General features: G+C 46.9%; 1 protein-coding gene across 2 annotated transcripts in view; it reads left to right on the forward strand.

The window, feature by feature from the left end:
* The window catches only part of Cdh13 (cadherin 13), a 1,016,171-nt gene that overhangs the window by 774,610 nt on the left and 217,419 nt on the right, over positions 1–24,142 (forward strand). For both annotated transcript variants that reach the window (XM_006986350.4, XM_076572196.1), the window contains exon 7: positions 8,870–9,048. In XM_006986350.4, the coding sequence (XP_006986412.1) occupies positions 8,870–9,048 (179 nt within the window). The remainder of the gene's footprint in view (positions 1–8,869; positions 9,049–24,142) is intronic.

Consider the following 24,142-nt stretch of genomic DNA (forward strand, 5'->3'; position numbering starts at 1 on the left):
AACAAGCTTTGGAAGCAGATGGGAGACAGGCATTGCGCAACTTGTCATAACTTATTACATATTTGACTGCCAATTTGTACTTAAAAAACCAACTAGCTCCAGGGAAGGAGAGAAAATTGGAGAGGCGAAGTCTATTGCATTTCAAATCAAGTCCGTGGTAATCGCAGCCGCCCCAGAGACACTTAGGGGCTGCAATTAAACGGAGTTAGCAACTGCCTCGAAATTGAAGGCGCACTCACTTTGAAGAGCAGGCTTGTGCTCCTGGTTGGTGATGCTTACTCAACATAGACCTGCACCCAGAGGGTAGACGTTGTAGGAGTTTAATTCTATGTTGTTCTGGAAATGAAAGTCCAACTCTACCTAGCAACCAAAACAGCCAGTGCCAACACATGGCTTGACTTGGCTTGGCTTTGGCGGTGGCATCATTGGTGGTCCCTAAAACCCATCTGTGAAAGGCTGACATTTGGCAAGCATGTTGCAGTTTGTTCCCAGCATTTTTTTTTCTTTTCTGCACCTGTTTATTTGTATTTTTAGTCTACCTCTTAAACCTGCTGAGTTATCCATTTAAAATGGAAAAGTCCCACATTGAAACTCAAGTCTGTGTTGAATTATGTATCGTTTTCTAGCTTGTGTGTACTGAGTCATTAATTTATACGCCCCTACCAGCTGTCGATTGCCACACCAAAACTCCATACCTTAAAACGGCAGCCATGTATCTGCGCATAATCTGTGAGTGGGGGAGGGCTCTGCTAGGTGATTCTTCTCCTCTGCTCCCCTGAGACTGCTCTCCCTAGGCTGATCTCAGCTGGATGCTCGATGGTGCAAGATGGCCTCAGCCTTCAATGTCTGATGGTCTATCAAAGGTGTCAGCCAGGGACAGCCAAGGGCAGCCCAGCTCTTACAAAAGGAGACTGAGTTCTGGGAAGATAAGTTTTGTGTGTAGAACTGTAAGGTTTGCCTGTGTGCCCCTGGTCAAAGAAGGCCCCATGACTCACCCCACAGTCGTTGTGAGAAGGGACCACATGAGAGTATGGCTGTAAGAAGGTGTGAGCTCCTGGAGCCACTAGTGAAGCTGCCGTTCCCTAACACAGGCCTTACTTATCTCTGGTACCCAGCATTTCAAAGGAGTCTGATTTGAATAGTTGATCATACCTGAGAAACTAACTGCATATTTCAGATTTCTTTCCTGAATCAATGTTTGCCATAGTTAGTCTAAAGAAACAACATTCGCTTTCTTGGTTAATATTATGTATATGGTAAAGTGTGGAGATGGGAGATGACCTGGTCAGTAATTGTCATGTAAGCATTAAGACCTGAGTTGAGATCCCCAGCCTCCACATGTAGAGCTGGGCGTGATGACATGTGGCCTGTAACCCTGACATTGAGAGGAGAGTGGAGACAGGGGCCTCTCGGGCTTCGCTGGCCAGCTAGTCTCCCCACATCAGTGAGCTTCAGGTCCAGTGAGAATGCTAGAGGAAGACTCTACATGCATGCCCACACATGTACACACACATGGGGCCTGACAGATGGCTCAGTGGAGAAGAGACCTCTCCAGGAAACCTGAGGTCCTAAGTTCAAATCTGCAGCACCTGTGGAAAAAAGTCAGCATGTAGTCATGAATGCCTACGGGGCACTGATGGGGCAGAAACAGGATTGCTAGTAGTGGCTGGCTGGCAACCTGGCTCCAGCCTCACCCTGTAGTAAGGGAACGAAGCAGAGCGCGGCAGGACGGGACATCCGATTCCCTTCTCCTCCAGCCTCTGCATGTGCCTGTGGACATGCATGTCAACAGGCGTGTATACACTAGAGAGAGGATGGGGAGGAAAGAGATAAAGATGTGTGTTCTCCCAGGCTTTCCTTCATGCCTCTATGAGAGATTAGCTGTGGCTGTAGAAAACAGCGAACTCAAACAGCGACTTAAACAAAACAGTCCACTTCCCACGGAAGTCCATCTGTTACAGAACCTACCTCCGAGCTCACATTAAGGATCTGCAGTTCACAGCTTCAGGGAGAAGAATCATGGTGACTTCGGTCACGGTCAAAAGACAGAAAGTACTCAAGTTCAGACCAGTGTCTGCCACACTTGCCTCGTTTGGCCTGCCTGAGTCCACTTAATTATGTTTTGCTTTTTAAAATGTGAACAAGCGTCCAGCACAGAAACAGACCGGCAACTTACTTTAAATTCCCAATTCCCATCTTTGCCTGAAAAGTTGGAACTCTAACTTCCCCCAGATCTGTGTGTCAATGTACAGAGGGTACCATGAGATGGAAAACAGATGACCCCTTAGCTTACTGTGGCCCTGTCCCCACCACTCCTGATGTCTTAAGAGCATTATAATCATGTGAGTATCTCTAGGGGGTGCTGCACAGATGCTTAACCTAATCACCCCTGACCTGGTGCCTAGACACAGAGAGCTACACATTGAGATCAGCAGGGCAGTACTGCTGTCAAAAAAGGAACCGAAGTCATTGACAGCTCTTCATGAAAACTCACATTAACCCAAATTCCCCTGTCTACCACCACCTGAAAACTGTGGCGGGGGGGGGGGGGGAGGGGGGAGGGAATGGAATGGTGAATGACAGTCCCTGGATGATCAAGGGCCAGAGGGGATGGACATGAAAAAGCTGCTTCTCCCAGGCTGGTCTGAGGTCTTCAGCTTCCATCCCCCATTCCTCCTGTTTTTCCAGCCACTTTGCAATCCTCCCTCTGCCCTTCACCCCAGGACAGAGAGCTGACCTCCTTCTTCCAACGCACCTGCCAGGAGAGCATTGGGGTAATGAGCAGTCATACCTGAAGTCCAGTTAGGGAGTGTGGCTTAGGGTGTACACACCATCGGAGGGAGATAAAGTGGTCCTGAGACAGTTGCGGGTCAACTGGAAACAAGACACTATTTACAACTCCCTGAGATGTCATTTACAATTCCTTACTTGGGATATGGGCCGCCTGTGGAATCCAGCAGGTTGGGTGGTTATCTTCCATAGAGTTGCCGTTCAGTGGTTTACACAGTTTACTTAACAGTTCCTGAGCTCTCAGGGATGTTGAGACCAGAGGAAGGATGCTATGTGTGTACATTCCTCAAAAGTCCAGCCATAAAGAAGCATAGCTGGAGTCCAAGGGGTCTGATCCCACAAGGCATACATTTCCCTGAGCAATGTGTCCCTCCAAACTGAGTTCTAAAGTGTAGTTGTCAAAAGCAGTAACACTGGGGCTGGGGTCGTGGCTCAGTTGGTCAAGTGCTTGCTTTGCAAGCCTGAGGACCTGAGTTTGGGCCCCAGAATCTATGTTTAAAAGAAAAAAAGTCAGGTATGGGAGAGAGGCACATACTTATAATCCCAGGGCTAGGGAAGCAGAGACATACGGGTCTCCCCACACTCACTCACCCCTGTAAGGTCTGCAGCTGCCCACACCCTACTGATGGACCATTCAACATAGCCCAGTCTGTGAGGCCAGGCCAGTGAAAGTCCCTGTCTCCAAAAAAGAGTGGGTAGTGCCTGAGGAATGGCACCCATAGTATCCTCAGACATCTGTAAATATGTGCAGATACACACAAAATAAATAAACGAACAAACAAATAAACAACAAATAAAACTTGTGTCTTTTCTGGACTTGTTATGTATGTAGGAAGACTGAACTGTCATTTAAAAAGAGAGTTAATTATTAGATATTAGAGTTAATTAATTAGATATTAATTATTAGATATTTGTAGGTGAATGGCCCATTCACCTACAAAATACCACATTGTGAACAGATGACAGGGTGTCTGTGGAGCCAACACTTCATGATAGAATAGAGAAAATCCTGTGGGGTGTGTGTGTGTGTGTGTATGTGTGTGTGTGTTATATGCACATGTATGTCTGCTGTTCTGTGATATGCAAGAAGTTTACTTAGCGACATCTACTGGCTCTGTTCCTATGTCTTAACGTTGCACACCCCCTGTAAGGCCTGCAGATGCCCTCACCACAGTGCTGGAAATACAGCGCCCAGACCTAAACATCTGTGATGTATAATTCACCTATGGAACAAGGATTTTCTAAAATAGAGCCTGGCACTTGGTGACCAAGCAAAGGACAAGAAATGTCATGAATATGCTGAGAATTAATGACTGCTGCGTTCTCAGCCCTAAATGGGATGCCTCTACCAACTTCTCTCCCGTAAGGCTCTGAGAGTGTCATGGAAGAGGTGGGGGAGGAATATAAGAGCCAGCGATGGCAGAGTGCTGTGAAATTCTGTCTTCAGGACATGGAATGGGGTGGCACTTGTGAACTCATTTTAGTTACAATGACCCTCACAAGATCAGCCCACCAAGATCAGTCAAGAGCCAGCAGGCGGCACTGCTAGATTCAATGTGAAAAGGAAAGGGAGAGAATACAATGGATGGAGTTGTCCAGGGGTAATGAGAGGAGCCTGGGCATAGACAGAGTCAATGTACACCTGTGTGAAACTGTCAAATAATAAATAAAAGAATAAGAGAAAAAGAATTTTAAAAATAGAATAATACTACATGCAGTGCATCCTGAGGCATCTTTTAGAGCCTCCCCATCCCAAGGCCACTAGGGAGGAGTCTGTTGCTGGCAAAGGCCTGTTAGACCCAACAGATGTAGGAAAATGAGCTTCAGATATACTCATTCCATAGTCAAGACACCAGATACCAGACATTGCATCGCCTCCATCAGAGAGCTACAGTGGAAAGGAAGGGACTCTCTGCCCAAGACAGGACGGCCACCATTGTTCTCGGCCTGGCAGGTTGGCAGTTGACAGAAAATGACTGGCTAACTTGAGACTCTCAGCCACCAACCTGTAATTCTTTCATTTTTCTCCAGAAGGCTACTGCTGGGTCGCCTGGCTCTGGGAGTGACAGGGTGATTATTGCTTATTTTGACACTCCGAATATCATGATGGGAGAAGACAGAGAAGTGCTGTGTGGAGGACCCAAGGCGTGTTTATCTTGTAATTATCCTTTCTCTGCCATCCAGAAACACACACAGCATAAGACAAGCATGGCAGGAGGCTGTCAGGCTGGGGAGGAAGGGATTCTTCTCCTTGGAGTTCAGGACACAGGAGCTGGGATGGGGCTGAGGCCAAGGTATCTTCACAGACAGTGGGGACGTTGTACAGGTGCAGCTATTGACCTTGGAGTTGTCTATGGCCACAGGGTTCAGTTCCTGAAGAACATCAAACCAAGAGCTGTGGTATGGGAGAGCAGCTCCCACATTTATTTACCCCGGGGACTCTTGAGGAGTGAGAGATAAGAGATTTAGATAGAAATATAGAAGAGAGAAACAGATAGAAACACAGGATAGCCTCTGAGGGCCTAGGTCAAAACCTACCAGCCCCTTCTGTCTCTGCTAAAGGGCTTTTAAAGGAATGCCAAGGGGTGGAGCAAAAGACCTCCCCCCAGTACAGCCAAGCACAGACCATCCCAGACACCTGGTAACCATGCACGTGGTCAAGCCATCCCCTATTGCAGCCCTGCTGTATAAAGCAAGCTCAGCTCTCACTAGGAAACTTCTGTGGACCCCAACACTGAGGGAGGCTGATGACAGGTGTGTAGTTATGAAAACTGCCAAGGCAAGCTGGGCAAGAGGCCAGCCATTCTCCTCTATAGACAAGATTGTGGCTCTGGTCAGATGAATTAAAACAAAGCCCAGTGCAGGCAAGTGCACGAGTCAACACCCTGTGCACTGGTGGATAAGACAGGCGGTGTGCAGAACTGTAAGATGAATTGCACCATCACAGAACTCAAACACACTCATAGGGCTTAGCACATGTGTGTGTGTGCATGTGCGTGTGCGTGTGCGTGTGTGTGTTAGCCCCAAGGTCATTATATTAGTCACTTTTCTCACTGCTGTGACCAAATACCCAACAAGAAGAACTGAAAAAGTGAGGGGTTACGGTTGGTTGGCTCACGGTTTTAGGGAAACAGTCCATCATGGTGGAGAAGGCAGCACATGGCTCTATGGTGGGGTCATGAACCTCGAACTCCTCAAATATAGGTGGATCAGGGAGCAGAGAGTGGATAGGAAGCAGGTTCAAGGCATAAAAACATCAAGGCCCATCGCCAGTGGCCCCCTTCCTCCAACAAGGTTTCACCTCCCAAAGTTTCTACAACCTCCCAAGACAGTGCCACCAGCTGGGAACCAAGTGTGTGAACACATGGGCCTGTGGGCCACATTTCACACCCAAACCACATCAGTTCTGTCCTTCTATGTTGCATGGAGTGGACACTGTACAGTCTCCACAGAAGTGGAATTTACTAAAAAGAAAACCCAGCTGTGTGCCCACATCTGGGCAAACACAAAGGCAGGCTTTGGACCAGGTTTTCCTATTCCCCAACAATTGATTAAAGTGAAGACCTTTTCTGTGTACCTGTGAGACTATATCAGGGTAACCCTGGTTCTGTCATCGGATCAACTCTATGAGAACAAAGAAGACACACAGAATGAGCTCCCCAGAGCACCCTGAAGGTGCTTCACCCTGGGTCTTCTCCACCTCTTCTAATCATCCAGATGCATATGTGAGTCTCGGGCCACGATGACTTCGTTTTTCTATTTTCTTTTACTCCTTCAGCTATAACTTCAATTAAATGCAGATTAGTGAGCAGTTTCAATCAATTAGGCATCCAGCAGGCACTAGCCAAGGGAGACACACTGTGTCAAGTGTACTTAACCTGAGATGTTGGTGTAGAATTGATGAGGGCAAGGTTCCTTCTCTGCCTTCAGCCACGAGGACTTCACATCTTCCTGGATGAGATCTGGGGCTTGAAATCTGCCTATGACTTTTGCAGAGAGCCTGGGGTGGCCCTCCTTCCCAGGTCAGGGGACTGAGAGTAACTACACAGGACCACTGGGTAGGAAACTCTGATGTCATTCACAGTATTGCTTAGAGGGAAATAGCATGCATCATTAACACTACCTTCCCTTCCAACATCTGGGGCAGAGGAAGGGGTCTGCTTCTGCCAAGAATGTGCTATTCTTGTGTTGGACCCTGTATTTTCTCTGCAACATTTCAAAGGCAAAGAAACAATGTACGTAGTAGATGTGCCTTGCGACACACAGCTAATGGTAAGGTGGGTGAAATGAATCAAAATTACATAACACCTCCATCCAACCTTTAGGGTGACTAAATTCCCCTTCTTCACCTGACCACTCACACCTAATGGTTAAAACTCTGGTTCTAAGTAAGCGTGGAAAAATAAATCAATGTTCTAGCTTTGATGATAGTAAGAGCATGTAAGCTAGAAAGGAATTCTGGGATACTGGGTTAGCTCAGTAAACGCCATGTTTTCCTTAAGCCCCTGGATTTTTTTTTATATGTGGCTATTCCCACTGGAAAGGACAGCTGTCCTGCCAGCTAGATCACTTTAGGTAAGAGCTCTGGTTGAGCACATGAGCCGCGCACATGATACTTAGAAAATCATCAGGATAAGTGGCCTTATTTTTCTGAGTGGATTTTAGACCATGTTGCTATCAGTGTTCATAATTACAATATTTTTAAAGTTAAATCTTAGCTGCAGAAGCGTTATAACCACCCTGTGAGACTAACCAGAACGTGACAGATTAGGCTAAAATGTGCCCTCATGACCACCCCAACCCCAGTCTCCTCTCTGCCCTCAGACTTAACCAGCACGACCAGCGCGAGGCTCACTGTTGCAAACCTTCTGTGCTTCATAGGTGCAAATAGTACCGGCGCCACGCATGCCTGCTGTGGGGGGGGCAAGCAAGGTCACACAAGAGGCATAGCAGTCACTCATCAGCCTGATGTATTTTATTTGGGGTGTTACCTGGAGTGTTGTCCATGGTAGACCACATTAGGTCTATGACTTGCCCCAAACAACTTCAAAGTGTTTCATGCTATGTAGATGATGCTACCCTCTTATTGATTCCCCTGTTGCTGGACAGCTAGGTGGAATCCAAATTTCCTGCCACAACAGATAAGCTCTCCGTGGACTTCCTTGTGCAAACGGCTTGACAGGCGCATTCTCCAGCATAGATGGCAAGAAGGCAAATGCCTTATTTTCACTCCTTGCACCCCGTTATCCTTGTACATCAGAAACCTGGTTTCCCTCCGTGTTGGCTGTGTGTGAGCAAGGCCCTCACAAAAGAAGTTGAACTACCAACCCCGGGTGTTATCAAGCAGTCTGTGCTTCTTCATAGAAGTAGGTCCTGTGTCCACGTCTCCTGCTTGTCCTGGCAAGACCGCACCCAGTCACCCTCATCTCTGCATCTGAAGTGACTGAGAGAGGGTGACCACTACCTAATAGGTTTTCGGGCCAAGTTGCCCTGTGTTCTCTTTATGTGGAGTAGCTTTCTCTTGAAAGTCCTTATCCTTCACCTTGCTCACACCTCCTCACTCCATGGGTATCTACCTCAGGAACCTTCTCTGAGCCTGGGATAGATGAAGCTGCTCTTTGCCCTCTCCATGCCCTATTAATGATGTCCACCTCTTTATGTCTCCACCTCTCTGAGCTCCAGGATGCCGTGATGTCTGACCCCCTTTGTGCTTCTATTTCCCCAGCACCTGTCCCAGGCACAGACAGGCATCCCATAAGAGGTTTAAAATGAAAGCTGTTGTCACAGAGCCACAGCCAAAATGGAATGAAAGCCTGTAAAAATAAATCGCACATCAGCAGAAGGAAAAATTAAGCTGTCACTCCATCGAACAGCAGCGCTTTCTTTTCTGTATTTCAGGTCCTTTAATGTGATGGAGCTGGGAGGAAATGCTAAAGCAGAGCTTGGCAAACGATTTGTCTTCTTAATTCAGAGGGTGATTGGCAGGTTATTCCCTTGCGTCGCTCATGGGGGAGAGGTCCTGACCATCCTGCCCCTTTGATAACCATCTCCCACCCTTTGGTCCTACCCCTCCCCTTAGGGACCACGGTGATGCGGATGACAGCATTTGATGCAGACGACCCGGCCACTGACAATGCCCTCCTGCGGTACAACATCCGTCAGCAGACGCCTGACAAACCATCTCCCAACATGTTCTACATCGATCCTGAGAAAGGAGACATTGTCACCGTCGTATCACCTGCGCTGCTGGACCGGGAGGTGAGCTGAAAGGATTTTGTTTTCTCCTTCATGAGAATAGAACACGGCTCCCACCGAAGGAAACGCGTGGGAGTCAAGGGCACTCGAGACTGCAAAGGCAGGAACGAGATGTTTGCACACGGCTGGGTGGCCAAATCTCTGGAGATAAATGGGCTGGGATGTGACCCAGTCAAACACTCTGCGGGGCTGGGTGGCCCTGGTTATTTCTAGTCACCTGGTGACCCATCCTCTTCAAACTTCTTTCAGAAACATTCCTATTTTAAGGTCTTCTGAAAATGAGAAATTTGGAAAGCCTTGGCCTAATTTCCACATACACACCCCACTGGTCCATGAGATGTAATGGTCAGATAAAGCCAGTGTCAGCTGACCCATTTAAACTGAGCCTGTGTACATCCCTTGTTTATATTTTGGCTTTAATGCACCCGCATGTGGCTCTGTCCTCTCCTGAGTTCCAGGTCCACCTGGTAGCTCATATGAAGTCACACACATCACACAGACGTTGACGGTGAGTTCCCATCTGTCTCTCACCCTCCCTCTACCTGAGAGCTGATCCTATAATGCAGCCTCTTGTTCCAGACACCACGATCCAGGCTTGACCCTAGATGCCATCTGCACTGTGTGACCGCCAGCCTTCCTTAACGGGCTCAGCTTTGTGCATTTTCCCTTCAGTGTTTCCGATGGAGCCATGCAGGGCTTAGGATGTTTTCTCATCTCCATTGTCTCTGCTTTTCCACGTCTCTCATGCAAGTCTGCGTTAGATCAGCTCACCCCCCCCACTCCGAGACTCTACACACACCCCAAGTCTGGTTCAGTCTCCAGTTTCTAAGTTCACACACCTGCCATCCCATGCCAAGGCACATGTTGCCCCAGACTGTCACCTGTCTCATTAAAGTGTCTCTCTTCTACTGGCCTAAAGTCGGATCATTCAATAAGAAGTCACTGGTGAAGTATGGTTAGTCAAACTTTATATTAATTGAACGGGGACTATAAAAAGCAGTTTCTGGGTCACACTCACCTCTTTCTGGGGTTTAGTAGTCACACATGGCTAGTAGAAGCTGAGGCAGTAGGCAGTGCCGACCTAGAATATAATGTCATTTCCAGAAAGTTCTGTTGACCTAGATCATAAATTTGAAATCAAAGACTGTGGTCTGTGAATGTTTGCATCTTCACTGCCAAGTGCAGTGTGAGCACTCTGACCGTTCTAATTATATGTTCGTTGACAGAAGAAGAAGGGGAGTTGAGTTGAAACGGCCCCAAAATTTACTCCTGAGGGCCAGGAAACAGAAGGTAGGCGGAGGAAATTGCTGGAAGGGAGAGAAACTTGTGTTAAATTGTGGAGGGCTCTTAGAAAATCTAATTGTTTTTGGTTTAAAAACAAATCAGAAAGTAGACGTTTTTTGAATTCCTTTCTTCTATTTAATTTCCAGTTTTCTTCCCAACACTCCTCACTTCTATAACTACTGTGTTGTATTTATATGTGTACATGTACAAGTGTTGAGTAGTTAGGTGTGCAGGCACATGTGTGCACAAGTGTGAAGAGGTCAGAGGTCAATATCAGACGTTGGTGTCTCCCTCTACTGCCTATTAGTTTTAGAGATGGGGTCTCTCTTGGAACTGAGCTTACAGTTTCAGCCAGCCAGACTGGCCAGTCAGCCCCTGAAATCTGCCTGTCCCTGCTCTCCCAGAGCTGGAATTACAGACATATACCATACCGTGCCTGGCTTTTACATGGTTGTTGGGGATTTGAACTCAGGTCCTAAGCTTGCCCAGCAAGTACTTTACCTGCTGAACCATCTCTCCAGCCCAGATATTTCCTTTTTCTTTGAGGATGATTGATGGCTTCCCAGTATGGTTCTTATTGTTCACCCACCATGTGTGCATACACACATACACACACACACACACACACACACACACACACACACACACACACACACATCACATATCTGCACCAGCCTTCCCGTAGCCGTAAGCACTCAAAGGTCCTTGCATTTCTTTGCAAGGAGGCAAGACCAACTACTGTGATTTTGCCACCTCAGCAGCTCTTTGTTTTGAAACAAAGCATCCTGTGAGTCCACTTATAAACCGGAGGACCATATACGACATTCTTAAAGTTTATGTGGGGGACACATGGAGGATCCCGACACTCCTCTGGCTCTTGTTGAGTGGCAATAAGTATATCATTATAGGAGCTGAATTAAGCATTCCAATCCACAATACATAAACAGCCCCAAAAAGGAGAAATTCAATTTAACTGAAATTGGAAAATCAATGACAATGAATGACGAGTGTCACTTCTGCCGGGGTTTCCAGAGTTCAGTGCTGAGCCAGACATCATGAGCACAATCTGTGGGAAAGAAATGTCCATGCTTTGGGCATGGGAGCTGAGCAGGATCGCTGCACTCAGCTGCTGAGTCTGCCAACCTCCAGCTCTGGCTCTTTAAAGGCCAGGAACTGCCCATCATGTTCAGATCCCCTGACTTGCAGTATCTCAATCCTACTAGGCCCAGTTACTCTCCTAAGATTCACGTGGATGTGTCAGGTCCCTTCAGCCAGAATGTAGACTTCCATGTCAGTTTTATTTCTGGAGAATTACTAAGAAACCTTGCCATTCTGGATATGTTTAGCCAGCTGGGTGTTCAACACGGAGCTTGCAACATTCTCTTTTAAGAAAATGTTTTGGGGCCTAAGAGGGTAGCTCGGTGGATAAAGCATTTACCTTGAAAGCATTAGGACCGGGTTTGATCACCAGAACCCATGTTAAAAAGCAGTATGTGGTAGTGTACATTCATAACACCAGCTCTGAGGACACAGAGACAGGAGGATTTCCAGGACTTGCTGACCAGTCTGTCCTAATTGGTGAGCTCCAGGCCACTGACAGACCTTGTCTCAAAGGAGATAGATGAGGTTTTCAAAGTTTTCCTGCAGCCTATGCAAACACACACCCACAAGGATGTACATATTCACATGCTCACACTCGTTTTTTAAAGAAAAGAAGGGGCTGGAGAGATATTCAGCAGTTAAAATCCTTGGCTGCTCTTGTAGAAGACCTGGGTTCAATTCCTGGAACCAACATTGTGGCTCACAACTACCTGTAACATCAGTTCCAGGGGATCTGATGTCCTCTTCTGACCTCCTCAGACACCAGACACACGTGATGCCACAGACATACATACATGCAAAATATCCATGAACACATAAAATAATTTTTTAAATATTTTAAAAATAGGAAAAGAATAATTTTCATGTGAGACCTATGAACTTTGATGTGATTTGAGGAGTTTGACGTCCGTGTGTGTGTGTGTGTGTGTGTGTGTGTGTGTGTGTGTGTGTGTGTGTGTGTGTATTGACAATAACAAGTGCAAACAAGTCAGGACTCCTTTGAGAGCAGTGGCTCTCCCATGGCTCCTAGTTACTCAGTCTGGACCCAAGACTAAGCTAACTTATCTCCAGCTTGTCTGGAGTGAGGACTCTAAACCCCTGATTGCTGTAAGTTCAGCTGATAGCAATGTCATGCTGATTTTCCGTGTGGTGTGTTTCCTTCCATGAGTCCATCTCCCAAGGAGGACCCAGCAGGAGGCGTTTGCTCTGGGGAGAGACAGCTGATCTGGCATCTGGGAGGAGGCGGCACATGCTGAGCAAGAGCTTTCAACCTGTCAATTTGTCTTCCCTATTTCCATGGCTGACTTGGTCACTGAGCACGTGGATGCAGTGAGGAGATGGCCTTTAGTCCACTGCGTGTGACTTGCCATCCTTCCTTCTCTCCTTCCTCCTCGCTCCCTGAGATGCCTTGATATGTCCAAATATCACCATGCTCTGAGGTTCAGGAGAAAGAGGGTTCTGTCTGCTCTTCCCTGACATATCCCCAGCTCTTAGTACAAAAGGGGTACCCGAGGAGCTGCTTGCTGAGTTAAAAAGGAGTGACGGTGAGGGCACAGCTGATTTGTGAGGTCAGTGATTACCATTTGTGAGGCTATTGATTAGCACTCCATATTGGAAGCTCAGTGTGAAAGACCACAGGTTGTACTTGTTTTTCCTTTACAACTTGATCATATACTTTTTCTGATAGACTACCAAAATGACACTTCCTAAAACAAGGATCCTTAGATCTCTGACCCATCTACATATTTGTTTTGCCAAACATAGTATCAGATGTGTAATAGAGTCAGGATTTGTTGGCTGGATGGATAGGTATCTGGGTGGGTGGCTGACTGGGTGGATATATAGGTGAATAAGTGGATGGATTGGTTGATGGGTGGGTGGGTGGGTGGGCAGTTGGATGGACAGATAGATTGATGGATGCATGGATGGATGGGTAGATGGATGGATACGTGGACATATAGGTGATGGATGAACGGACGGATGAGTGGGTACATGGATGTATAGATAATAAATGGATGGATGGATGGATGGATGGATGGATGGATGGATGGATGGATGGATAGATGATGGGTGAGGGGATAGATAGATTAAATGCCCTATATTCCTTAAGTTTGTATTATCTCAGAACATACTACTGGGTCCTCATTTTATTTTAGTCACTAGCTTAGTCCTACCTCTATGTTCTTGCCCAACAGTCTAATTAATGCATTTGATGTCTAACTGGTACCAAGAGCTGCATCAGGCTCTGTGACACAGTCTACTGATCCACATGGTGAATGGCAGACCTGTGGGAATCTGTGCCTCCAGCTCAAACATTCAAGGAAATGTTTGTAGAAAATAAGGACCATATATCCTACTCAATGAAATTGGGTTCGTCTAGGGCACTGTTTTCTTCTTTTCTATGACCATACTCAGCCACTGCGTTCTAACAGCTCCATCTGTGTTTTTAAACTATGTCTGGCTGCACTACAAAATAAAATCAGATAAAGGTCTCTCACGGTTGATAAATGGTCTATTTAGCAGATCATCTTGGCTGCTAGACTGGAATTCATCAGCTGGAATCTGCCAGCTTTTCTGAACACGACCACAATTTGCAACTACTCAGAGCACCTAATGGTCAGGGAAATTTTTTTTCAAATAGAAACAGTTTCCAAAAAGAGGCCCTTAAAAAGAGAACCTTACCTGCTCTGCAGAAGAGCTCTTGGTCTTCTCAAGGGGTTTGAGCACTTTCCCATCGTTGTTTGAATTTGCCTTCCCCATTATGCATCATCTTGCAGATAATGAAGGCAAGAGATGGCCCGCCTGTAAAATATGCACATACTGAAAAAGAGTAGAGTGCCAGGAATGTCTTGATTTTCTGTCTGCAGCTGGTAAGGGATTCCCTAAAACTTCATCATTGCCCAAAGTTTTAGGCCAAATGTGGAAATTAGGAGAATTCTCTTTTTCCCTCTCATGGTGAAGGGTTGGGTTTTAGCTTTATTGGCATTTATCTGTTGTGAGGTTATTGGATAGTTCTAGAATGTGTCAGAAATGAAGATGGAGAATGTCAGGGAAATGTCTTTTTAAGATTTGCTTTCATCTGTCTGTGTGTGTGTGTGTGTGTGTGTGTGTGTGTGTGTGTGTGTGTGTGTGTGTGTTGCATGTATATGCTACCTCTGTGCACTTGCCCACAGAGGCCAGCAGAGGGCCTCAGGCTCCCCCAGAGCTGGAGTTAGAGGCAGTTATGAGTCATCTGACATGAGTGCTAGGAACCAAACTGTGGTCCTCTGGTAATGCAGCAAGCACTCTTAACTGCTGAGCCATCTCTCCAGACCCCCAGTGGATTATCTTATGTGGCGGCCAGGGCGGGGGGGGGGGGGGGGGGGGGGGGGGGGGGGGGGGGGGCCGCGGTAGGATGGGGGAGTAGCCAGTGAATTTGAATGTAAATCCTGAAGTCCAAAGAGAATCATGTGCTTGGTCAAAATGACCCACATTATCATGTTGTCTTGTAGCTGCATGAAGGAAATTGTGAAAATGATAATATCAGATCAAGCTGCCCGAAAAAATAAGAGATAGCATCTCCTCTATTCCATGAATAAAAATTAGAAGCACTAGTCATATTCTTAGGGAAATAAATGTTCTGAGGCCGTTCTAATCTATGCTAATACTTTTCTCGTTACCATCATGTTTAAAAGATTGGTGATAATTGCATACAATTCAATCACGCTGCCAGGAGCACTGTCTTTGTTTGCTTTGGTGGGCGGGACCAGAATTAGAGAGTCACAGCCTCACCATCTCTATAAGCTATTTGCTCATAAATATTTTTGTTTGGATAATTTTCTCCATTTTTTTTTATCACTTGCTGCTGAGCAAATAGAGGAAGAAAAAGCAGATGTAAATAAATTGTTTTATTATTTTTAAAATAACACATTATCCTTGCAAATGCAGCACAGATGGTGAATTGCACTGTGGGATTACACTCAGGCAGCATGTCAGCAAAGACAATGGAACAGGACGCTTCCGAGGCAGGACGCTAAGCCCCTGGGTCGGACATGGAGTTATAGCGATATCGGACTCTCACAGATGGCATTTGTGGTAGAACCAAGAGGTCCTTAGGCTGTGCCTTCCTCTTTCTTTTCACCCTCAGCAGATTCTGGAGACCTGGGTGCACCCAATGCCTCCCATCATCCTCACTGATTCTCTACAACTGTGTCTTGGCTGAGTTAAAGCTGCAGGTCTGTCTAGATGCCCAGCATGACCTCAGCTCTCCTGCAATCTGATCAGAGAGGCAGGAGCCACAGGCACAGGCGCTGTCTTCACACTCTGGACTTGTCGACATAAAAAAAACAGCTCTCATGCCAAAGGGAATAAGAGAGAGTTTATTCCAGAGTCAAGTAAGAGTGGCCATGGCCCAGGAATACAGATTCAAGTTACCCCAAATACCATGTTCCAACATGGTGACAGTTGCATGAAGTTTTTATAGCAAATAACATTAAAAGTCAAGGTACTTTTTGTAGCTTGAGTTTTCCTGCCTTGCCCACAATCAGGACAAATCTTTGTCACCTGCCAGTCCCACAGCCACTCAGACCCAACCAAGTAAACACAGAGACTTCTATTGGTTACAAACTGTATGGCTGTGGCAGGCTTCTTGCTAACTGTTCTTATAGCTTAAATTAATCCATTTCCACAAATCTATACCCTGCCATGCAGCTTGTGGCTTACTGGCATCTTTTCATGCTGCTTGTCAGGGTGGCTGCTGGCAGTGACTCCTTCTGCCTTCCTGTTCTTTTATTTCTCCTCTCTGTTAGTCCTGCCTATACTTCCTGCCTAGCCACGGCCAATCAGAGCAACTTGACATACAGACCATCCCCCAGCACAGCCAAGTGCAGACCATCTCAGACACCTGCACTCAGGCCCGTGGTCCTAATCATCCTCTATGCGGACCTGCTAGGTAAAGCCACAAGGAACCTGGGCTCCCACAGGACATACTGAACATCCCACAGCAACTTTTCAAATACATTTTGGGAAACATCAGGTAGGTGGGTTATAGCAAAGTTGGGATGCCTCTGCTCTAGGCCTCAGGGAATATTCTTGGGCTTCTTATTTGTGGATTTACCAAATAGTCACAGAGTATTAGGTCGTCACTCACAATGCTGAGCAATAAATGGCTATTAAAGGAGATATTGATGGCCCAAGACAACTTTGCTCCTAGCCTGTGGCATTTCAGCTCTCCCCAGTCACAGGGGTTCTTCTAGTCAGTAGGCCTCATGGGATGGTTAGGATACATTCGGTTCTTTGTTTCCTGGGATGGTCAGTTCATTCAGCTTCCCTGGGCCTGTTTCTTCACCTGCCACACTGAAGACATCCACCATCCGTTTCTCAGAGGCTAATCGGGAAGACTGAGAGAGAGAGAGAGAGAGAGAGAGAGAGAGAGAGAGAGAGAGAGAGAGAGAGAGAGAGAGAGAAGCATTGTCATGATACATGACTTGTCCCCAAGCACTCTGTAAATCTGAGTTGAGGTCAGTCACTTCTGTGATTGACAATGAGGCTGGAGATGCAGGAAACTGACAGACTTCCCATGAGCCCCAGGAATCAACCTAGACCTGGTCCGTGCAACGGGGAAGGTGGCAGGCTGTCTGTGTCCCATGAACACCAAGGTCACCACACTCCCAAAGCTCAGAGATCAATGTTGGCGGGGATTAGCAAGCACCTTCAGATCTCTGCTTGACGTGCAGGTTGTGGAGGTCCGTGTGGAGCTGCCTGGCAGGGAAGCAGACGTGTGACAGCAAACACAGAGAGTGGCATTTCTGGTGCTGAGCCAATGGGCAGAGTAGAGGGCTGAGTGGAGAAGCAGCAGTTGGAGCCTGGCAGTGGGAAGAACAGCTGGGAAAAGCCCGGGGACAGTGAGGGGTGAGGGTGTGGCATGGAAGCACCACACAAGTCAGGAAGCTGTCATGGGAGTTCAGGGGGCTTCTGATGCCTTTCTGAGGCTATGAGTATATCCAACTATAAATGGGAAGCAACCAGCCATCACTTAGGGGTCAGACCCAGCCCTGTCCATCATGGTGTTTGCAGAGCTAGACTTGAAGGGATGGCTCCTTACTCTGATGGGGGGAGATGATGAAGGCCAGTGCAGGAGCATCATGGAGGAGGACAGGAGGTGCTCGGTGATGCCAAATGGATGCTCAGAGTTCCCCCACTAATCAAGGAGGGGGATGGGGACTCAGCCTCGAATCTAAATTCTGCAGCCAGTTTTCTGCTAATAAACAGCCGATTTGAGACCCCCGTTCCTGTGTGTCTCTGAGTACTAGGCAGTCAGTAGTCACGTGGCGTGTGTTGAAGGAAGACCCAAGTTTGCCACTGAGAGAGAGCTTCATCTTTGGCACTTTGACAAATGTTTTGATTCTCGGAATTTCCTCTTCACTCCATTCTGTTTTCTTTCTGGGCCTCGTACAGCAGAAAGAACTTCAGATGTGTGGTGCTGGGGAGTCTGAAGGGCTCTTCTGTCATCTTAAACCGCTTCATCTCATTTTGTGTGGAGTTGCCTAAAAAAAAGAAGACATTTTCTTTTCTAGAAAAATCTCAGAGGTTTTTTTCCCCCTTTCTCACATCAGTCAAGAACTGATTAGTGTATTGTTGCAGGTTTTCTTCATGAACAGATTTTCTATTTATTTAACTTAACTAGCACTCTTGTGAAGGCCCCATTCATGAGTGGTCCAGGTTGGAGAGTGCCCTCTAATGTAGGACATGGCTTTGGTTGAGTTCTGGTACATAGTGATAGAGAGAAATGGGACAAGGCTGTGCTCCTGTTGTAGAGAGGAATCCCATCATCTCGAGACAAGCTGCCTGTGGGTCTCTGGAGTGCAGCTACTTGAGACTTAATATTACTGCATGTGGTTTTAGCCTAGACAAGGATTGCTGTCAAGGCTGTGGCCAGTCTCCACTATAAAGCAGTTTGGAGAAAGGTGACAGAAGCCGCCACCTCAGATTAGCACAAACACAGCTTCCAGACACAAATCTCCACGTGCCCAGGATTGGTGCCCCATCCTGTATGGTTTTAGAGAGCACCTCAAGGCTGATGCTCTTCCTTGGGTGCATGTGATGCAGTCACCTTGTTAATTAGAACCCTTCAGGACACCTGGTGCTGTGATGTCATGTTCAACACCCAGTGAGGCTTCAAGTTTTAGACATTCTATCAGGCCAGAGACAGACAAATTCTTTCATTAATGCCCAGATAATAAACCGTCCTGGGCTTAAGGACTCATGAGTAATCTTCAGAGATGGTTCAGTGGTTAGGAGCATGCACTGCTTTTGTAGAGGATCCAGGTTCAATTCCCAGCACCCACAGTGGATAGTTCACAGCCACGTACAACTCCAGCTCCCGAGAATTCTTGTGCCTCCATCCACCATGGGCACCTGCACTCAAGTTCATTTATCCAGGCACAGACACATACACATAATTAAAAGTAACAAAAAATAAACCTCTAAAAATTTCAAAAATATGAAACAGGATTGATTGATGAGCAAAAATGAGGTGATTACACAGTACTTTCATGATTAATGGAACCATTTTAGAATGTAAAGAAGTGCATTTTTCAGCTTGTAAGCAATCAAAAACTAGACAGCAGGTTGACTTTGGCCCACAAGCCATAATTGGCAGACACTAACCTTAATGATCACTGGTCAAGATGGCTAAAAAGTGATGGCTTAATATATTGATTCTCACTTATCTCTCATGTCTGTAGCTGAGGGCCACCCCATGTACTGAATCACAGTTATTTATTACCCCCTGAAGAGCAGTTTTCTGGACAGAAGTGAGTCCATGGATGGCAGGTCTGCCTTCATTCTTTTGACAGCAAAGTCCATTTCCCTCATTATTAAGAAACAGATTAACCTCGGGTAATTAAATCTTGACTCAACATCAGATTGCAATAATTAAAACACTGAGTTCAACCTAAGAATAATAAAATGGAAAGTGATGTCTAAATGTGGACCTGTGGGCAACATTTAGAATGCTTAGATGGTTGATATAACATTGAGAGTACTTAGATGGTTAATATAACCATTTAAAATGTTCTTAATACTTTTAACTAATCAATTCTCAAAAATGTCAAAAGTTCCCAGCACTCAGGAGGCAGAGCCAAGCTCTGTGAGTTCGAGGCCAGCCTGCCTGGTCTACAGAGCGAGATCCAGGACAGGCACCAAAACTACACAGAGAAACCCTGTCTCCAAAAACCAAAAACCAAAAACCAAAAAAAAAAAGTCAAAATTGGGGGTGAGACCATCTGGGAAGGACTGTGTGTCTGTCAGAGCAGAGCCCCACAGTGGAGATGGAAGATTCCAGATGATGGCCAGTTCTCTGAGCAGAACTTTGAAGCTGGTGGAATTGTTGGTAGCATCGTGGGCTGGAAAAAGTGGGGGATATGAGTGTGTTCCCACATCCTTATCAACAGGGATCCCTGGGAGCGGGGGAACTAAAGTTTTACAGAATCACCTGAAAACAGAAAGGGATGACCTGCATCAGGCCTGGGACATTTCATCCAGACCTCATGAGCCCTGAACTTGACCTTGTGGCTGTGATAAGAACTGATCTGAAATGAGACTGTTGGGTTTCTGCTGTGTGTCACCATACATTGGGCACAAAAATATGTGTTTCCTGTTCAATTGATTCCTGAAGACAATCTCTCGAGGTGGACAAAGAAGCCCCAGTTGTGTAGAGAGAGAGTCAAGGTCACTGAGAGTTGGACCCATATCACAGAGGACCAGCCTTCTGCAGGTCAGAGAGACTGGGAACGAGATGCAGAGCCAGCGAGAAAGGACACAGACTTCCTTTCCGAGGGATAAAGGCATGGCTGAGTCACAGGCAAAGCACTTCAGGTATCAGGAGAGGGTGCCTGTGAGGTCACATTAAGGTGACCCTTGAAACCACAACTGCAGAGGAAGCACCAGTTTCTCCAAGTGGCACAGAACTGGCAGTGGATTGACATGGCTGGGTGTGATGGTCACAAACACACCCATGACTGCTTGCCTCTCCTGCACAGATCCCAGCAGGTGGGGAGCAAACCAAGTTGGGTGTGTCTGCGTCTTCAAGAGGAATCTTTTTTTTTTTTAACCTTTGCAAAGAACAGATGGAAAAATGCCTATGAGATGAGATGCAGTGAGCGGTGTCCCTATGGATGTCCAAACCAGAAGTAGAATTCAATTCCATTCACTGTTTTCTCTCCAGTGTCTTCTGAATTGTTTTCTGAAGAAGACTCATTGCTGTCTAAACTCCAGGTTCCCTTCCCCCTGAGCTCTGGCATTCCAGGACAGGCATAAGTTCTCTGTTCTTGTCTTGTCTTGTGTTTGACCATCTCTATGCATGAGTGAGTACATGCCACTGTGATACCAGACAACCACCCCCCAAGTCTCCAGACAGATAGTAAGATAAGGTGCACAGGACCCAAAGGAGTTCCAAGGAGCTAAAAATAACATGTCTGTTAAAATTTGGAGTTTGGTAAAATAATATCCAGAGGCAACCCTGCCTTGCCTGAGTCGCAGGCTGGACACAGGAGTGCTGAACTTGACCCCCAAACTTTTGCTCTATCAACTTTCCCAGGCTGCCAAGGAGAAACCTGGGCCATGTTCCTGGAGAATCTTAACAAGTAAATATAAAGGCAACCTTGAACTTTACAAGACTCATTGCAGGAACTTCTGTGTCCTTTGCTTTGGGATTTTTCATGTGGGATAAGAGTGACTCGGTTTTCCCAGTCCTTCCATTAGACAGCCCATACAGTGGCAGGGATCTGACTGTGAACTTGGTGCTGCTGCTAGTACTTAGCACTTAGTGCTGATGTTGCCAGTGGTATGACCCAGGCATGTTCCAAACAGAGGTGAAATTCCCTAAGATGATTGATCTTGTCAATTGACTGGTTCAGGAATCACCTAGGAGATTGGTAAGGCACAACTCTAGGGTTACCAGAGAAGATTAGATTGTGAGTTTTCTAATCTGAGGAATGGCTAATCCCTTGATGGATTCATAATATGATGGCAATTCTGAGAAGTTGTAAAAGAAGAGATGTGGCCTGGCTGGAGGAAGTAGGGTGCTGGGGACATGTCCTTGTTACTGCTCTGCTTCCTGTCCACCCTGTGGTGAGCTTTCCTGCCATCCCCTCCCCCACCACAATAGACTGACAGCTCTGAGACCATGAGCTATATTTAATCTTCTCCTTAAGTTCTTGCTGTCAACCATAGTGACAAAAAGCTAACTACACAGCCCTTGGCCAGATTTCTAGAGGGCACGTATACAGAAGATCCAGCCTATTCCAGGTTAGGTGGTACCCATACAACCATTAAACCTACCCCCAAGGAATGGAAGAAGCATAAGCTGCCTCTCAGAGTGGCCTTCCTGCAGCTCTTGTGAAGGGCACAGAGGGGCCCACTGGATCCTGCCTCACAGTGTCTGCACAGGCAGGGTGGGTCTTTGCCTCCTGTGGGGTTAGCATGGTGTAGGGATTCAAGCTGTGTTGAGGATGGTCCTATCCTCAGCTAAGCAGCTGGCATAAAGTAAGGCCTTCATTCACCCTTGTAACTGTAGGGTCGGGTTGATGAATCCTATCCTTTGTCATATTTCTAAATTAGAATGCCCCCAAAATGCCAGGTGACTGGAGACCAAGCCATAAGCTTTAGCACCCAGGGGGTTGATTGACAAGTGCTGAGTCTGTAGCCAGATGAACTTGCTAATGTGTTACAATGATTTAGATTTAGATTTATAATGATTTAGAGTGATTCTGCCCTGCCCAGCCTCAGGATGGGAAATGATGGGCCATGTTCACCCACACAGTGTCCACCCCAGGGACCTTTTACCGGGGAAGGGGTGAGGGAGAAGGAAAAGGGGGGATAAAAAGAGGAGTAGAGGAAACTATAGAAACAGACTCAGAGGGAGCGCACATGCTGGGATCTGTATCACCAGTCAAACCCTCTGCCCCTTCCCAAAGCGGAGAGGATAGCACAGGAGCCATCTGGCCCTAGTACAACATACTTTTACATGGCAAAAAGAGACCTGTCTTCAGAAAGGGCGTTTTTATGCCAGGAGTATGGTTTGGTGGGCTCTTGTCTCTGTAGAAGAGCCTAGATGTAGGACTACTCGAGCCTGTCCACTCGGCAACCTAAGCCCATGTCACTGGCGATCCTGAGCAGGCCTGTTCTTCTCTGCCAGTGACCTGCTGTACGTGGCATATCTGGAGGGATTTCCCAAGTCTAGAACACCTCAAGTTTCCTATTGAGTAAGAGAAGAGTTTCATTTCTGTCAGAAAGACACCCCCCACCCCAGTGTCCTTCCTGACAGACAGTAGGGAGCAGTTAAGTTCCCACTAATGACTTCCTTGGTACTTGTGGAAGATGAGCTGGTTGCTTGCCACCTAGACTTAGCAGCCTGGGCTCTAGCAAGATGAGACCTATAGAGACAGCAGCTTTGTCCTGCCCACCAGATGCCCAGGCAGAGCCGTTCCAGCCCTGCCAGCAGCAGGTGTTCGAGCAGACGATGAAAGGACCTGGTCTCTGCCAGTTGACGGGAGCAGCCGCTTCAAAGGATGTGTGTTTAAAATGGCATTTGTTGATGCGGTGCTTTAAACAAAATAGGGAATGTATTCATACAAGAGAGCAATTAGTGTCCTGTCAATACATTGCTGGGTGGCATGTGGATAGAATTAAAAAAGAAAAAAAAAAAAAAAAGAAAAACCTGCCTAAAATGAGACATCCAGATTCCTCACTTTGGCTTCCCCATTCTCTGTGAAGTCTCTGTAAGGGGGAAGGGGCAGAAGGGCAGTGTTGGGAGCAGATGCAGCATTTTAGCCACCCAGGGGTGGCACCACAGCTGCCACTGTCTCTCATGGTCCTATCAAAGGCTGATGTTACAGAGGCATGGCCAGTCTTCGCCTATACACAACCCTAAAGTCTGGGGGCCAGAAAGATGGCTCAGCAGGTGAAGGCAGTCACTCTGAAGCCTGAGGACTGACTTGAGTTAAAGTCCTGAAATCCACATGGTAAAAGGAGATAGCCAACCGGACCCTGCCCCCGCCCCCCTCCCTGGGCGACTCGTCCTCCAATGCGCAGGCCTGTATACCCACTCAATAAACACACACAATGCAATAAATTTGAAGTTGGCGCTTGAACTTAAGCTTGGCCACCACTACCCCTGGGATGCTCAGACAGATCTTCCCCAGATCCCGGATGCTTTCTGAGACAAGCTCTCCTCTCCTTCCGATCCCATATGCACTCTAGTAAGAGTTAGCCCACAGCAGAGGATGCTCCAACCGTCTTTACCATAGTGGCCTCCAGGCAGCATGGGCCCCCGACTTCAGAAGCAGTGAGAAGCCCTCCCCTACATGCAATCCTCACCTCGCACCCTCTCAGCTGCCCGGTGTTCACAGAAACCAGCCAGTATGTGAGCCACAGATGAAGCATCCAGTAAGTTCTGCTAGAAGACAGCAGGCCCTGATAGGCCATTTGGCTTTGTGCTAAACGCCCTTCCCAGTGCAAAGGCTTCTGGGAAGCTCAAGCTTCAGATAAGATGTCCACGAAGGCTGCCTCTGTGCCAGGCATTGTGAATGCGTCCCTGATGGTGGTTCTTATACATGCTTTGATATAGGGTCATTATTCCCATCTTACACAGAGAGAGCTGAATGCTAGGAAGGACATTGACCAGCCCAAGTTCCCATTATCGGGGATCGGGGCGGGGGAAGTAGAATCCACA

Source organism: Peromyscus maniculatus, chromosome 5, assembly GCF_049852395.1.
Source record: "Peromyscus maniculatus bairdii isolate BWxNUB_F1_BW_parent chromosome 5, HU_Pman_BW_mat_3.1, whole genome shotgun sequence".
In the NCBI taxonomy this organism is placed as follows: Eukaryota; Metazoa; Chordata; class Mammalia; order Rodentia; family Cricetidae; genus Peromyscus; species Peromyscus maniculatus.